Raw genomic sequence first — 18265 nt, 5'->3', positions numbered from 1 at the left:
AATTTTACTTTATAGGGCCCACAATGCCTTTGAATCTTTAAAAGCTTATGACCTGATTTTGAAAAGCAGGGAGCAACCACAACTCTTATTGGACTTAGTGGGAACTGGGGATATTTCTCAGACTCAATCCTAGAAAAGTCCTAGAAAAGTCCAATTTGAACATAATGAAAATAGTACGTTTAAAGCATCAAAAACTGTGGTGGAGAATTCTTCCCTTTATGGAATATAAACAAACATGGCCACCAATGGATAGGTCTCTGAAAACATCTATTATTTGTGACCTATATTATTTTTGCTAACTTTCAATGGGTTTTGGCACATCTTGGTTGAATATGCATATATTATATGAATAAATACCATAATAGGATGGAAAAAGCAAAGGAGAAAAAAATACTTTATTCCAGGGCATAATCTGTATTTCACAGGAGATTTCTTCATCATACATTTTTCAGAACAGTAAATGATATACAGATGCAGTCTCCTTATTATGATTCCTCAATTAGAATTTCTATATGTTCACATTATATCTTTGTTTGTCTACTTAGAAGGCTTGTTTGATTTTAAAGGGCTTAGGGAATTTCTTGGTGAAACCATTGATTGCCCTTACAACCATGGATAATTGAAAGAGATGTATTCACCTATCATCATCTAACCTTCTGTCTCAAGCCCCTAGGAGAAGCTCATCGGTGGAATAATAAGCCACAAGAACTATTTCATCCCCTCCCTTTACCCATTAAAGGAATCTCCACTAGAAAATGAGAAATAACCCAATTACCTTTCTCTTTAAGTCGCTGCTGGGTACCAAAATCATAAATCACACATCCCTTTTCTCAGCACTGTTGTTATTTCCTGTGAATCATGAATGGCAACTAAAGGTTTCTAAATTCATCTCTTCTCCTCCCTGTCATTCCACCCCACCCTCAATCTATCTTCCCTGGTGACTTTGAACAGTGCCTACAGCTCCACCACAGAATGTGCAAGCTGAAGCTGTGAACTCCACAACCATCCAGTTCCTATGGAATCCTCCACCACAGCAATTTATCAATGGTATCAATCAAGGATACAAGGTAAACCAAAGTTTGGATCAAGGCAGCATAACTTTCTTGATATATAATTTTCTTGGGGCCAGATTGGAGAAGTCCATGTGTCTCCAGAGCCCTGCTGTATATCATCAGAGACAATGTCTTACATCAGAAGGAAGCTTATGTTAAACTAAGTGAGCTGTTGTCACTGCTAACATAACATCTGCTGATTATGTAAATTCTCACTGAGAGGATGGGAACATTCGATCGGTTGCAAATCCTAATTCCTTTGATGCTAGGGTAGAGATTTTCAAAGGCATAAATGGGAGCTAGGTGCCCAATAACTTGGACAGTCAGTGGGAATTGGGTGCATAAATGACCTTTGTGCCTTTGAAAATCAATTCCTATATTTCTATCTACTCTAAGGCAAAATTCCCACTGACCTCACTGGGGCCAGGATTTCACCCTAAATTCTTTTTTCCAGTTTCCCATATTTTAGATTTTCTCTTTTGTTTCAATCAGAAGCACTTAACACATGTAATTCCAACTTTCAATCCAGCAATTTTGGAGACTTTTGTTGCATAGCTATTTATGTAAGTTGCAAATTCCTTTGCAACTGTATAAAATGACTAAAAGCCTGATATATACCTATCAACAGATAGTGAAAACTTTATTGAAACTGTCAAAACCCTATTTGCTTGGATTTCTTTAATTCCATTAGATTGCAATAGCTTTATAGTTCCTGCTTCTCATGGGAATTCTGAATTGTATTATGTCGGGCATGGAGACAACATTTCTGCCACATTTATATCTACCACATAATTTTTTTCATGCTTTATAAATTACTAGTTGAAGTCAGGTATCTTTTCTTTTCAAAGGGTTTCACCAATTACATCTTTCACTGGCACTTTATAGGTCTGTTTCTTAAAGAAACCTGTAAGGTGCCTAAATATAAATGCCCTGATTTTCAAAATTGCTGAGCACCCAAAAACCCAGTGAAGTCAGTGGGAGCCACAAGTGCTGAGTACCTATGTGAAAAAGGCTAATACAGTCCTAGGATGCATCAGGAGAGGTATTTCCAGTAGAAACAGGGAAGTGTTATACAAGGCACTGATGAGACCTCATCTGGAATACAGTGTTCAATTCTGGTCTCTCATGTTTAAAAAAGATTAATTCAATCTGGAACAGGTGCAGAGAAGGGCTACTAGGATAATCCAGGGGCTGGAAAACCTATTTTGTGAGAGGAAACTCAAAGAGCTTGACTTGTTGAGCTTAACCAAAAGAAGGTTGAGGGGAGATATGATTGCTCTCTACAGATGCATTAGAGGGATAAATACCTGAGAGGGAGAGCGTTTATTTAAGTTAAGTGCCAATGTGGATACAAGAAAATTGGCCATTAACAAGCTTAGGCTCAAAATTAGGGAAAGGTTTCTAACCATCAGAGGAGGGAAGCTGTGGAACAGCCTTCCAAGGGGAGCAGTGGGGCAAAACCCCTAACTGGCTTCAAGACTGAGCTTGATAAATTTATGGAAGGGATGGTATGATGGGACTGCCTATGATGGCATGTGGCCCATCAGCGACTTCCAGTAGCAAAAATCCCCAACAGCCAGAGACAGGACACTAGATGGGAAGGGCTCTGAGTTATTACAGAGAATTCTTTCCCAGATATCTGCCTGGTGGGTTTTGCCCGCATGCTCAGCAGCTAACTGATTGCCATATTTGGGGTCAGGAAGGAATTTTCCCCTAGGTCACATTGGCAGAGACACTGGGCGGTTTTCGTCTTCCCCTCCAGCATGGGTCAGTCACTTGCAGGTTTAAACTAGAGTAAATGGTGAATTCTCTGTAACCTGAAGTCTTTAAACCATGATTTGAGGACTTCAGTGACTCAGCCAGAGGTTATGGGTCTATTGCAGGAGTTGGTGGGTAAGGTTCTATGGCCTGTAATCTACAGGAGGTCAGACTAGATGATCACCATAGTCCCTTCTGTCCTTAAAGTCTATGAGTCTATCAACAGGTTACTTAAAGTGCTCAAATATGGATATAATAACCTAACTTTTTGCACCCAGTTTGTAAAAACTGTGGCCATTTATTTTTAAAACATGCTTTTTATTCTCTGTCAAGAGTTGATAGTAAGGTACATATCCATCCAGTGAACCCAGTAACAAGATTATCTCAAGTTGCACAATGATAGAATTTACAATTGTTTTCACTGTATTGTTTTTTGTAATTGGACTAACAAGGTCTTTGCAATGAAGTGTATTATGAAAAGAAACAACTTTTAATGAGTGTTAATCTATATTTAAATTTTCTCTATTCCAGCTCCTGGCATGGCCAATGGCTGCACCAGAGTCTGTGACCGTGGTCACCATTGCTCCTGATTTTCATGGAGTTCACAGTGGCTGCATTACCAACTTGAAGAAATTCACTGCTTACTACACATCAGTTCTGTGTTTCACCACACCAGGGGATGGACCACGAAGCCCACTACAGCTGTTGTGCACTCATGAAGATAGTGAGTATAGCCAAGTCCAGCCAGAAATCACCTGCAGTGCCTGAAAACAGTTCTGCTAAAGGTGATGGCCAAAATTTTCAAACCTTGGTTCCCAAGATTAGGCTCCTAAATCCATATTTAGAAAAGAAATAAAAGAATAAAAAAATAAAATTCCATAAAAGAAAGTGACCTGATTTTCAGAGGTGCTGAGCACCTGTAGCACCCACTGAAATCAATGGGAGATGCAATTGCTTGACACTTTAGAAAATCAGGCCACTAGAAATTAAAATATTTAAATATTCAAATATGGATTTAGCAGCCTAAACTTAGGCACCAGAAGTGAGGGGTTTTTTTTGCCAGTAAGTACATTGAAAATGTAATTACTTTATTTGCCTGCTGCAAATGTTTTATACAAATATTTTTTATGTTCAAGTATTTGGAAGGTGAGTTCATTGTTCTGATCCTGTCCGCCAAATCAGGCTCAAATCTGTACCAAGGGTTGAAAATGAGTCTGGTAGTTCAGTGTGGAGGTTATTTGCTGCATCTCAAACCCCACACATTTAGCCCAATTTGGTTCAAGTGGAGGTGTCTGTTCAAGAGAGGTTTTGGATTGATATATCTGGAGGGGTGAGGGTGGGGGGGTTGTTGCAGGTCAAGATTAAATTGCAGTGGCAAAGCTGTATGAAGGAGGCTTGCACAATTGTCTGTCATCAATAATCTTAGCTCTGGGCAGTGTTTTTAATCCTCTTCCCCTCACTGAGCATTTACTGGCAGCCCAAAGTTTAAAAGTCAGTTAGAAAAAACTGGTTAATATATCCAGGTTAGCTAGTGGTTTTAGAAATATTGTTTTGTCTTAATAACTGTTGGTTAGGCTAGTCATTGTTCCTACAAAGAAGAGTCTGGGTGTGGGCAGCATAAGCGTTCAAGAAGTAAGACTTCAAACGCTGGCCCAGTTGTCCATGAGGGAGTGTTAAAAGAACATAAAAGAAACTAGCTACTTATCCAGAGAAATGTGATATCTCTGTGCTCAAAGAGCAGATTTCCTGCTGCTAGAACTTTAAAACGTTAGCAGATCACTGAAAAAGCATTATAACTGTCAGGAATCTATGAGCCAATAATTTAACCTCATACGTATTTACCGAAGGATTAAAGCTGGAAGACAAGGAAGAAAGAGGAACAGTTATTGTATTTGCCTAATACTGAGTAGGTGGTATGAGTTTTTAAAGACTCTATAGAGAATAATTTCCTTGGAGTTGCAATTGTTAAATGGAGAGCTGCCATTAGGATATTTGTACATACTGTATGATCTGTGCATTCAGAGGACACACCAAATCCTTAGTGTGGCTCCAGGACTTGAGTATAGGTTGACCAGATGTCCCGATTTTATAGGGACAGTCCCGATTTTGGGGTCTTTTTCATATATAGGCTCCTATTACCCCCCACCCCCTGTCCCGATTTTTCACATTTGCTATCTGGTCACCCTACCTGAGTATTTGAGCTTGGTGCTTTTATGTGGATTTCATTTCATATTTCACTGGACACTTCTGCATGGTGAAAAAAGATGCAGACTTTAAATCTAAAGAGAACATGATTCTTCCAGACCTCTGCTCATACTTGGGTTACTTTCTGCCTTTCCTTACAACAATGCTTGTTGATTCTTCAAAAGAATTTGTTTGCTGATCAGTTGTAGATCAAACATGAACTGACATCCAATAAGACCCAGCTTTTGGTGGCTTAATATAACCCATGCCATCTTTTCCGAATTGTACAACAAAATTAAAATTGGACTGTAACTGCAGCAGCAAATTGGATTGCAACTTTGTGAGTAGGGATATCAAGGCCAGGGATATAGATACCCACTCCTGAATACTGCATACCTACTGTTGTTAGATATTCCTGAGATTTGTACCAGAGTAGCAGTTCTTTCTATAATGCTTTGACTACTGGCTATTGGAGAGCGGTCTCAGAGATTTCCCTCTCTGGGATTGCACAATTGCAAATGTGGCTATAGCCAGCCTACTGGCAGGCTTTCTTTTTTCATGGTGGAAAGGGAATGAGAAACTACACAAAAGTGAAGAGGAAATAAAATACAAATTTGAAGCCCAGAAATTGCCACCTGGTGTCAGCAGAGCTGGAGGACAGCATATTTGGGTAGGAATCCAGGTAACAAAAAGCACAGTGAATATAAAGTAAGCCAAAAGCTCCCTTTTCCAGTTTATCAGTTGAAGAGAGAACAGCAAGTTGGATCAAAAATCAGTCAGGTTGTCTTCCCTGAAGATCAGAATTGAGGGAGGATAGTGTATTCTTGACAGTCATTCCATTTTGTAGTTTCATTGCACACCAGGGAACTGAACGTTTCAAGAGCTCTTGAGCTACACCATACAAATCCTTTAAAAGTTTTGCAAAGTTGTATACACTTTACAGAAGATAGTTACCATTATACTGGAGATTTTTTAGAGCTGTTTTGCAAGAGTTTATCCAAGTGCTGATTGGATAACACTGACCTTGATTCGTGAAGTTAAAAGACCCTACCCAAATGAGAATTCTGCTGATACTGCGTCTGCAGATACAAGGCCTGATAACTCAGCCCCTGTAAAGGCACAGGAAAAGACTATAGTCTGCATGATATTGTTGAGGGAGAACAGCAAATACAATTGCTTTTCAGGATCCAGCTAGCCTGATTGTTCTAATTAGATTAGACCAAGAAGAGAGACGGACAACAAGTTGTGTGTAAATCTCTTGCTGCCAGTCTCTTTAGTTCTCTGCACAGTGAGGATGAGGACTGGATAAAATAATTTATGTGGTGATAGCCAGAGTGATTCTTAACACCTTGCATTCCCCCTCTCCCTTGCAGCTCTTACAGATGTCTCCTGCTGGTTTCCACTGGCCCTGTCTCGGTGTTTTATTTCTTCAGTGCTAACCTTGCCGCATGAATCACATCAAAAGTAAATGGGGATCTCCTATTAACAGATTTCCCTTTCTGATTGCCAGAGCCAGGAGCTGTGGGACACCTGAGTTTCACTGAGATTCTGGACACGTCTCTCAAGGTCAGCTGGCAGGAACCTATAGAGAAAAATGGCATAATTACAGGCAAGTATCAGATGTTATCCTTTAAAAGAAGGTGTTAGAATGTCTTGTTGCAGTGAAAAAAATGGCTGGATAATAGAACATTTTGAGAGACCTGCCTACCAAGAATGCACGCTTCCCACTTCCTCTTTAGGGTAATTGAAATGTCAACTAGGGCATGTTACAGAAGGCACAGGTCCAGTTACCACCAGTCCATGATTGTGGCCACTGAGAGTGCACTCGGTATTAGAAATCAACTCCCCACAGAGTGTTCAAGTTTGTTAAATCTCCCGCTGGTTCCACCTGCATTACTAGATTTCTGAAACTCTTTGAGACTCTGTTTGACCCTTGGTGCTAAGGATCAGGACCTCCTGATGCTGAATTTACAGCTGGGAAATCCTGATTGGCAGTGCTAAGAGGTTACAATTAAGATGAAATAACAAGTTAGCAGAGTCTTTCACACTCTGATCAAGCAGTCTGGCTATGGGTAATTTGACAGAAAGACTTGAACATTATTGCTAAAATATAGAATATATTATAACAGCACAGGTTTCACACTCACATGCTACTTCACCCTTTCCTGCTATATATCCATATACTGTACGTCAATGTGGTTCAGAGAGCAGCCACACACTTTTCTGAAAAGGGGAGTACATACCTGAGAAAGTTTGTGCAACTTATTCACATCGGTAATATTGTCATCAGATGGAAAGCCTTAGAGAAAACAAACAGTGTAGAGGATGAAAGATCTGTTTCTCAAAGGAGTATGATTTTTCAAAAATTGGCTTCATTCCAATTTTGAAAAAGCCTGAAAATTTCAAAATTCTCCAGTGACAGGGTATATAAACCCTACATTTGCGTGGAAGGGGATAAGGCTGCTTTGGGCTGGAGTGGCCCTGCCTTTCCACATTGGCAAATGGTGCCAGGACTGGAACAGGAGTTAAAAGGAAGGAGCTCCAATCAGAAGAGGGCGACCTTGGGAAAGGAACAGGCTGTTGAGCTTCTCCAGTCTCAAAAAGAGGGCGGAAAGCCAATAGAGCCTCTGCCCTTTGTGAAGGAGGTGCGGATCCCTTGAGCTAAAAGGGGGGGAAGACTGAGACTTGCATTGAAGACCCAGTAAGCGCTGAAGGAGACTACAATGCTCCTGGGACCCTGTGAAGTAAGGGAGGCCCATATCCGGAAGGGAGCTGCCTAGTGTTATTTCCCCGTTCTTTTCCTTCGTATCTTTACTTGACCTCATTTGCTTACTGCAGGCTGTTTCGTAGTTTCTTCTGAGAAGGGAGGAGACAGCCAAGAGGCTTTATCTGGCTGGTTGAATGCTGGCCCGTTAGAAGGACATAGCCCTGCAGCACCTGCTGGGGTGGGGGTAATTGGACTCTCACCATGTGCTCCCCTCAGAGCTCCTAAAGGGGGCACTATACTATGGACAAATCCATGACATCTCTGCAAAGGAATTTTAGTTTAATTGTTTTGGGTCCATGAAACATTTTGTTTTTACAAAATTGCAACATTTCATTTCAAGTTTTTTATAATTTTGTATTATATTGAGCATGTGTACCACAATCTGATAGCTCTGAATAGAGGTAGCTCTTCTGAAGTTTTGCTCAGAGAAATCATGCCTTGATCTCAGTGGTCTTGGGGCAAAAACTGATGGTTGCAGAAAGCAGATCTGTAACCGTTGGATAAATCTGGCCAAAATCTTCAAACCTGGGTGCCTAAAATTAGGCACCTGAGTCCATATTTAAACACCCAAATAAGTGGCCTGGTATTCAGAGCTGCTAAGTGCAATCAGCTCCCACTGAAATCATTGGGAACTGTAGGTAGGTTTGACACACGTCCCGTTTTCAGCTGAAATACTCGGTCAAAAAAAGGACCCTGGCGGCTCTGGTCAGCACTGCTGACAGGTCCATTAAAAGTCGGGTTGGTGGCACAGCGGGAGCCCGGGGCTAAGGCAGGCTCCTTGCCTGCCCTAGTTCCTGGTAGCTCCCGGAAGCGGCCGCCATGTCCCTGCAGCCCCTCGACGCATGGGCAGCCAGGGAGGCTCTTTGCACTGCCCCCGCCCTGAGGGTCAGCTCCACGGCTCCCATTGGCTGCGAGCGATGGGAGCTGTGGGGGCAGCACCTGTGGGCATGAGGGCAGCACGCAGAGCCTCCCTGGCCGCTCTTGCATCTAGGGGCTGCAGGGACCTGGTGGCCACTTCCCGGGATCCACGGTAAGCACCGCCAGGACCCCACACCCTCTGCCACATCCCAACCCCCTACCCCAGCCTGGAGTCTCCTCCCACACCCAAACTCCCTCCTGGAGCCTGCACCCCCCCCAACACCCTACCCCAGCCCCTCCTTCTCCCCAAACCCCTCATCCCTGGCCCCACCCCAGAGCCCATGGCCCCAGCCCAGAGCCCTCACCCTTCCTGCACCCCAACACCCTGCCCCAGCCCAGAGCCCTCTCCCACATCCTGAACCCCCCTCATCTCCGGCCCCACCCCAGAGCCTGGCCCCACCCCAGAGCCCTCAGCCCCTCCCGCACCCTAGTCCCCTGTCCCAGCCCAGTGAATGTGAGTGAGGGTGGGGGAGAGCTAGTGACAGAGGGAGGAGACAGATGGAGTAACAGATGGAGTGAGCGGGAGTCGGGCCTTGGGGAAGGGGCAGGGAGGGGTGTTCGGTTTTGTGCAATTAGAAAGTTGGCAACCCTAGCTGTAGGGTCTCAGCACATCTTAATAGAAGGGCACTTATTTAGAAAACTAAATATGGGTTTAGATGCTTAACTTTAAGCACCCAGATTTGAAAATTTTGGACCATAACATTCTTTGAGGCTAAACTTTAAAGATAAATATATTCTCCAATATTTACCAGTTACATATATTCAGTTGTATACATGAATTCAAGTGAAGTATAAAAATAAAATGTGTAAAGAAACACATTAGCCATATCATTTTCAACTATAATTTCCTCATGTCTCATAAGGGTCAGGCACTTTTGCCAGTTTGAGTAGCTATGTTCAGTTTATCTAATTGCTCCAGTACTTTGAAGTGGATATGAGATTCTTCTTTAGTTCCTGTCATAAATGCTTCTGTGATATTGTGGATTATTTCAAACAGCTGCCCTATTCTATCCCAGAGGTGAGTACATTTTGGTTTGGGGATAGGGGAGTGATTCCTGGCTGTATGTTTACTAATCTGATTTAGCCTGTCATTTCTGTTGCTGCCATCACTGTAATATCTAGCATAACATGCTAACATGTGAAGTTTGTAAAGCATTCTGGGTTCCTTTGGGGTGAAAGATGCTATACAAATATAAGATATTATTATTACTATTGAATGGTTTCAGTGTTGCTTTGACAATTCCCCCCAAATTAACACTGCACTTAGCAATCTGCCCTCTGCATAGCAGATCACAATACATTTGCAGCTCCAGAACTGCTCTGCTGGAAACAAGCTGCCATCTCCCAGAATGATTTGGAAACCTGATGGAGCGAGATGATGGGCTGTTTCATACACAGGGTAAATTGTTTTAGAAGAAAAGAACTAAAAAAAAGCGCTGTTGTTTATGAGGAAATACAGGCAGGAAAAAACATGGCAGCCAAGGTTTATAACTTCCCCTTTTAGTGGTGTACATTGTGTTAAGGCTGGGAGAAAGGGATGGCAAAACCATTAATTTCCCTGAATGGCTCAAGGCTTTTACACAGTGCTGCTTGGAGATCTAAGAGTGCTTAGAAAGCCACTGCTTCATCACTTCTGCTCATTGATATCATTTACTATGGCTCCTTTTTAATTCTGGTGCCTGGAATGAGAGGAAAACACAGGGGGCATAGCAAGGCAGGCAGCCAGCCTGCTCTGCTAAACTGCCCATAGCTCTCATTGTAAATTTCAGTATCTTCCTCTCTCCTTCAGTAAACTCTGATTTATGAGAGCCTGGATGTAGATGGACAGTTTGTGATTGGATGTACTGGTCTCTTGTAGAGAATTTACTCCAGATCAACAGAAAATTATTTCTGCAACACCTCTGGTCGTTAGTTTTGGTTAGACAGCAGTTTAGGGAGAAGGCTTAGTTCCAAAGCATAAGGAAGACTCTGTGTTACCTTTTGTCTTCTTGCTTACACTCAAACCAGATGAAACCATTGCTGCCCAGCCCCACTGGACTCCACTGCACACATCCCTGACATAGATTATGTCTGTAAAACAAAGAGGGCATTTTTTCCAGCCGCGTGTCCCAAAGTTCTGCCCATCTGTCAGTCACTGGTGCTTAAATGCTATGTCTTTTGGATACTGTTTTTTGGAGTTCCTTTCCTTCATTGCTGTGTTTGTTTGTTTGTTTATCTTGCCTGATTTCACTAGGCTTCATTTGTGTGTGTGTGCGCGCATTTTGGTTTGTGTTTTTATATGGATAGACTCTAATTGTTTTATTATTGGAATTGAAATATCCACAGTAAATGCTGCCTCTGCTTTTGCTCTAGATTGGCATTGTAAATGATACGTCTGGGTGTATTTTTCCTGGTGACTCTTTTTTCAGTAAATAAAACCATCAATAATACTTGCCCAATATGCAGCAAAACTGGATCTCTTTCCACATGCAGTACAGCTTTGGAGTAGTGATGGGCACCCCACAATATGTACAGAGGTGAATCCTCAAAATTTGGTGATTAGCCAAAGCTTCTCCTAAACATACTACATCAGCAGAGGAAAGTTCACATTGTTTAACTTAGGACAGGATATTGTCACAGATGGATAGGAAAAACATTGCAAATCCCTTATTTATCGTTTAGTTTAAAAACATCTTCAAACATTTTATTTTGTTTGTGCATTATGGGTGAAATTCCCCCTTCCCCACACACAGCCTCAATAATCAGGATGCTAAGCAGGAATGGAGAAAATATCAGCCCTCTCCACAGATCATGGGCAGATTGCAGGGCTGCAGTACAACTCCTCTCTGACCACTACCCCAGCTGTGAACTGCCTTTGGCAGCTTCTGGGCTAAGAGTAGCTACTGATTGTGTAGGCCACGCAGCGGTTTTGAGTCACAGGATTCTGCATAGTTGCGGTTTTGTTGGTTCACCTCCCAACCCCGCACCCACCATACTGGTCTATTTGGAGCAGCAGAGTGCCCTCCTCTGAGGTGTGCAACGGATGAAGAAGTTCCCCATGAGTTCTGCCCATAACCCCATCACTGGGCAGCAAAGAGTGGGGAGAGCCTTGCTCTTACTCTGTGTTTCTGTGACCTTCACTGTTTATTAATACGTCAATAACCCCTTGTTCAAAGTCTGCATCCTCATAGACTCATAGACTTTAAGGTCAGAAGGGACAATCATGATTGTCTAGTCTGACCAGCTGCACATTGCCAGCCACAGAACCTCACCCACTCACTACTGCTCTTAATGATTTTTTTCAATAACTATCTGTGCTACACAAAGTATGATCTCTCTGGGAGATAATACTGCTTGCTTCATGTACGTTAATGAAACCCCACAACACCTCTGAGATGTAAGTTGATTATTATCATTCCCATTTTACTGATGGGGGAAACTCAGGCACTGAGTGTTTAAGTCGCTGATCTAGGATTAGCATTCAGGAATTCCTGGTTCCCTCTCCAGTATCTAATTTGCTAGATCATGTTGCTTCTCTGAAGTAAACACTTCTGATTAAAATCACTGGACATTTTGTTATTTCAACTTGTACGTATTAATCACTTATGATGTTATTGCTGAAAGCAATGTGAGTTGTCTGAGTTCAGTCAGCACTGGGAGACATTGAGGAAGGCATGTGGTTGGAAGGCCTGGTTTTCCCTTGCAGTGTGTTCCCAGTACAGTCAGAGAGGTTCCTTTCTAATACTCGTTTTAATCACATCCATTTCCTTTGATTTTGAGAGCTGCATGTAATTTTTGCCCTGAGCCAAATCACAGGGGCTGACACAGTAAGGTTCAAATGTCCTCAGGGGAGAATAAAGTTGCCATAGGAGTAGGAACGGGCAGAGCAAGCAAGGAGAACGAGGAAGAGAACAAACACATTCAGAGACAAAATTGAACAAATCAGGCTGTAGAAACTTTTGAAAGTTCCTGGAAGGCAAATGGATATAAAAGAGATTAGACAGGAAAGATTTAACAGGCTGGTTCCAATAGAAGAATGAGGTGGAGGGTCAGGCTTTGTAGGGATTAGGATGATAGGTTGGCTACACTAGGTTTTTAAAGGACAGGATAATGATTCACCTTGCTAAAAAGTGTGTGCAGCAGGAAGCTATGGGGAGTAGAGGTTTTTCCTGCAAGATCATTATCACCTGATTTGTAAGTATTTCTAGATCCTCAGCCTAGGAAAGGAGTCCTCCTGGTAGCTGTGCATAGATTTTTCACTGAAGTTTCCAACTACTTGCTGGTGAGAAGAGTTTGACTTTTTCAGTGTCTCTTCCTATTCATTTTTTAGAGTTCATAAATTGAAATCCCACCCTTCGGAGAAAGATTATTGCTGGGGTTCCTCAACCTTTTTATTGTGTATGCTACATACTGATAGAAGGCTCTTCCATGTAAACCACCTCCCTTCCCCTTTGGAATTTCATGGTCACATGATATCCCAGTGGCCGCCACCATAATTGCTCATGTGGAAAAGTAGTATTGGAAAAGTATGTATTTTTAATTGGCCTTAATGCATTAAGTGCGTTTTCCTTTCTGTACAAAGGTATTCATGCTGCAGGAGAGCCAGCAACATGACCAGCTAACTCTCCAAGCCCACCAGCAGCAAGTGCTCCACCACAGTGTGAACGTCTGGATTATCATGGATAGGAAGGCAAAGAACACACCATTGTTACAACTCCTTGACTTTTGTGTAATTGTTTTCTAGGCTACCAAATCTCCTGGGAGGTGTACAGCAGGAATGAATCTCGTCTGGCTTGCACTCTAGCCAACACAACCCTTGAATACAAAATCACTGGGCTGTCGTCTCTCACCACCTATACTATTGAGGTGGCGGCTATGACTGCAAAAGGCACTGGGTTGGTCACCTCCTCTACCATTTCCTCTGGAGTGCCTCCAGGTTGGTAAAACTACAGAGAATGACCCAAAGTATACTGACTCCCATGTGCAGCCGTTTCCAGGAAACACTGGTTTCCTGAGTACAGTAATAATAATTCTTTTATTTTTAACGATGGAGACACAGTACGACATAATTAAAGACGTATAGAAGGGATGGACGAATGAGAGGGAATGGTAATAAAATAGATACTTATTATAGAATCTTTCTGCATTTATAAAGTAACATAAGAGATGGGGCAAGCAGTGATCGTTATTAAAAAAATCCAAATAAACCACAACTTTGGGGGGGAGGGAATTTAGATGCTTTTTAAAAATGAAGAAAGATTTTTCTCTTTGTAAGGGTTAGAACTGCAGTGCACTTGGACTGTAAGATATTTGTGTGATGCAAATAAAAAAATATTTACAAAAGTGGGAAGTGTTGGCATGCGAGAGATCTTGTAGAAGAAGTAGTTCTGCATCCTAGAGCTTAAGTTGCAATAGTGGGACTGCTAAAATGGGAGTGGCAATGTACAGCTACCTTTCAAGATGAGATTCAGAGGAGGAGGTCTCAAATGCAGTAACACTGTTTGACTTAGATCTGCTTTGAAAATCTAAATCAGCTTGGCTATTTACTCTGAGGTGTCAGGTCTCTCTCTGGTGTTACCTAAGATTTTCATTTCCTCTAGAGCAGTGCATGGCCTAACTCCTTTTGTGCATTCTGATGTAGATGTGTCAGTACGTTTAGACTAGTTCAGTGCAGTTTGCCTTCTTGCCACTCCTACAAATATATACCAGTACATTTTGTCCCATTTTGGCAAGGTCATTTACCAATCATGCTTCCTGTGAATATGAAATATGAGTCAAGAAATGCTGTGTGTTCCTGTATCCTCACAACGCATGCCATAAAAGTCTCCTGTTTTAATTTTGCAGTTTTTTACATAGTACAACATTATGAATGATTACTAATTATAATAATAATACTTAGTAGTTTGGTAGTGCAGTTGGAGTTTCTATGCTGCTTAGAATACAATCTACAAAAAAATGTATTTGGTCTAATTTTACCACATTCTTGGGGTCTGACTTTGTTGATAACTCAAATACCAACATCAAAACACATGTACAACTCTACCCCAATATAACGTGACCTGATATAACACAAATTCGGATATAAAGCGGTAAAGCAGCACTCTGGGGGGGGGGGGGGGGGGGCGGCGGGGCTGCGTGCTCCGGTGGATCAAAGTTCGATATAACGCGGTTTCACCTATAACGCGGTAAGATTTTTTGGCTCCCGAGGACAGCGTTATATTGGGGTAGAGGTGTAGTTCAGCCTAAGCTTTCTGCTTAAGCTTGGCTGATCATGGGATTTCTCTGCAGAGACTTTTCTGTCCTATACCCCCATTTCTTCTGCCTAAAGATTCACTCCCACCTAACTTATTTCCAGCATGTAGTTAACAAACCTGATCTGCCACACTGAGTCAGCAGATACTGGTCAACATTTCTCTGCAGAGTTCTAACACCTGCTAACTAGGTAGGTTCTCAGAAATCCCTATTCCAAGAACCTTCCATCTCATAGACTCATAGACCTTAAGGCTAGAAGGGACCATTATGATCATCTAGTCTGACCACCCACTCCTGTAATAGGCCCATAGCCTCTGGCTGAGTTACTGAGTTACTGAAAAACTCAAACTCTTCTCCTCAAATCTTGATTTACTCTAGTTCAAAACAGAAAGTGCCCTATGTTCTACAGTGCAGAGAGAGGCAAAAAACCCACAGGATCTCTGCCAATCTGACCCAGGGAATATTTCTTCCTGACCCCAAATATGGTGATCAGTTAGACCCTGAGCAAGTGACCAAGGCCTAACAGCCAGACACCAGGATCTCAGAGTCTCTTACTATCATTTATATATTAAGCCTCTATACATCTTATGAGGTTGGTAAATATTATCTCCATTTTATAGATGGGGAACTGAAGCACAGAGAGTTTAAGTGATTTACTTGAGGTCACACAGCAATTCACTAGCAGAACTGGGAATGGAGCCCATGTTTCCGGACCATTTTAACCACCAGACCATGCCTCTTTTTCGTATGTAGCCTTTATGGTGTGATGTTAATCTAGATCCCTCAAGACAGGGATATGTCATTTTATTAGTCTGTAAAATGCCATGCATACATATGGTGCAGGATAAATAATATAATTATATATGCCTGTGTAGAAAATTAAAGTATTTGCTCTATTATAAGTGATATACTGTACTACTTGCTGAAATATTGAATGTCTACTTATTGATCTGCATACTTGTACTCTAAATCCCAAAGTATTTCTACCCTTTTTCATTTGTTTTAATTTCTACAGAACTCCCTGGTGCACCATTTAATCTGGTTATTTCTAACATCAGTCCTCGTTCTGCCACGCTTCAGTTCCGGCCTGGGTCTGACGGGAAAACCTCCATCTCCAAGTGGATAGTAGAGGGGCAGGTACGTACATGACAGAAATCTGTTGATGAGGTTCCTGATCAGTAATAGATCATCTGAATCTTCCACTGGTATTCAAATAACATTTTTTATCAGCTTCAGATACAAGGTCTTGACCAGTGGACTGACTGTTCTGGTGATGTTTGGTCTCTTGGGAGAGAAAGTAGAGGTTAAAACCCAAGAGAATTCAGAAGGGTTAGCCAGGAAATGGTAATGGAACAACCAGAGGGAGAAAGGGGTGGTCTGTATGTTTTAATTTCTCTGCACAGGCAGAACAAAAAGATCAACAAAGGAAACACAGGAACAAACTGAAGGTTTCTTGTGTGGGTCCTAAGATATTTACCATACATAATATATCTGAGAGGTCTCATCCTTTGAATAATTCACATGGACCTTTGTAAGGAGCTTTGTATGTATTTTCAGGGAAAGGTAAGATGAAGCATAAACTAAGCGGCAAAGAGTCCTGTGGCACCTTATAGACTAACAGACGTATTGGAGCATAAACTTTCGTGGGTGAATGCCCACTTCATCAAATCATTACCATGTAATGAAATATGCCTGTGTTTCCTATCCAGGTCTTTAGATATGTATAGGGTGAATGATCTTCCTTGTTAGTTTTAAACAATATTCCTCCTGGTTTCTGTCATTATGCCTTGGAGGAAATAAACATTTCTCAGTTGTTCTCTTGACAGATGAGTTGTGCTTCTTCTTTTCTGCCCACAAATCTTTATAAATAACATAATCTGTTTTTGAAACCAAATGTTGGCTTTCTTCAATCAGTGTTATAGCTTTAGATATGTTGATACAATTCATTCACTTGGTAATGAGATCATTGTGAACTAATTGGTACATTTTGATCCATTGACCTACACTTTATTGCATATTACAAAGTGAAATGGTGAAACCTACAATCTGATGGTTTGGCACGTTCTGAGCAGCACCTCTATCGTGGGACACCACAAGGATGTTGCTGGGAACTTGTTAATTTGTGAGCTACATTGGATCACAAAACACCATTGAAATAAAATGAATCTCAAAGTCTCAAAACAGCTTAATAACAATTAAGGGCAAAATCCTCTCCTCCACATCCATGGAGGGTCCCAGGTGCAACAGAGCTTAGAGGCCTTCTGCTGTGCCAGGTAAGGGTATTCTTGGAACCCCAACAGGAATCCACACAGTATGCATGCTCTGAAGCCACGCTCTGTGTGAGCTCCCTCACAATGAGGGATTTTGTGGCCAGGGGAGATGCAGGACCTGGATGAGGAGTGGGAATAGCGTCTGCGAAAACACAGATCCACCAGCCATATCGTCTTCTGTAGAAAGGGTCTCACCAGGACTGACCGTGGAGTAGCACTCCTACTGCTGTGCAGCCTGGGAGTGAGGAACGATTCCTCTTCCATTGCTCTCTTTGAATGTCTCCTCTGCACCAAACCCAGCTCTGTGGACTTGATATGGTGGGAGGACTTGCCCATGAAGGCTTTAAAACTGTTACAGCCCACAGTAGTGATTTATAGTCTTTCTGATCTTTTCCCTTCACTGACCTAACTGCATTTTTAATAACATTATTTTTGTGGACAAGGTCCCCTTTTAATTGTAGCATGTTATGAAAAAGAACCCAACTAAATCAGGGATGCTTTGAGCCTGAGATTTATCACTCATGAATTACTGAAGGAATGTTTCCAGTCACTGGTGCGTCTGCTGAAAGCCCCTGATGCCATGACACGGAAACAACTGCAAGTTTAAAAATAGAAATTGCTAGTCTGAGCAAGGCGCTCTTCATGCCTCTGGCAATATAGTGAGCTGAATAGCTTCTTTTGATTCTTGTGTTGTTACATTTTACCTTTCAGAGACTCTGTTTTAGGGTAGTGTATTTCCTTTGTCATTTCCCCTTACATTTGAATGTTACAGTTAAAGCATACATGGAAACAGCCTGTGGTTTTCAAATCTAAAGCTTTTACTGTTTCTATCAACTAGCATCAAATTTAAACATCTGATTTTCACAGTATCACAAAACTGTTTTAAACTGTCATCTCTGCAGCAGTCATGATGGTGGTAATGGCTGCTGTACCAATGCGATTACATTTCATTCCTAAAATTAAAATAAAAAAACACTTAATGCTTCTTTGTGCATTGTAGCAATATAATAGCTGCTGTGCCCAGAGGCTCCAGCCTCCAAATGATTCCCCTGTGGTAGGGGGATGCTCAGTGGTTGCCTGTTTAG

At 41.9% G+C, this 18265-nt stretch overlaps 1 protein-coding gene across 1 annotated transcript in view; it reads left to right on the top strand.

Moving 5' to 3' along the window:
- Window positions 1–18265, top strand: part of SDK1 (sidekick cell adhesion molecule 1) — a 640834-nt gene that overhangs the window by 498690 nt on the left and 123879 nt on the right. The window contains exons 18-22 of the mRNA XM_073361953.2: window positions 952–1067; window positions 3342–3534; window positions 6505–6603; window positions 13403–13594; window positions 15926–16047. Of these exons, the coding sequence (XP_073218054.1) occupies window positions 952–1067; window positions 3342–3534; window positions 6505–6603; window positions 13403–13594; window positions 15926–16047 (722 nt within the window). The remainder of the gene's footprint in view (window positions 1–951; window positions 1068–3341; window positions 3535–6504; window positions 6604–13402; window positions 13595–15925; window positions 16048–18265) is intronic.

Source organism: Lepidochelys kempii, chromosome 10 (assembly GCF_965140285.1).
Source record: "Lepidochelys kempii isolate rLepKem1 chromosome 10, rLepKem1.hap1, whole genome shotgun sequence".
NCBI lineage: Eukaryota > Metazoa > Chordata > Testudines > Cheloniidae > Lepidochelys > Lepidochelys kempii.
The sequence above is the reverse complement of the archived record's forward strand: the minus strand, read 5'-3'. Positions and strand labels throughout refer to the sequence as shown.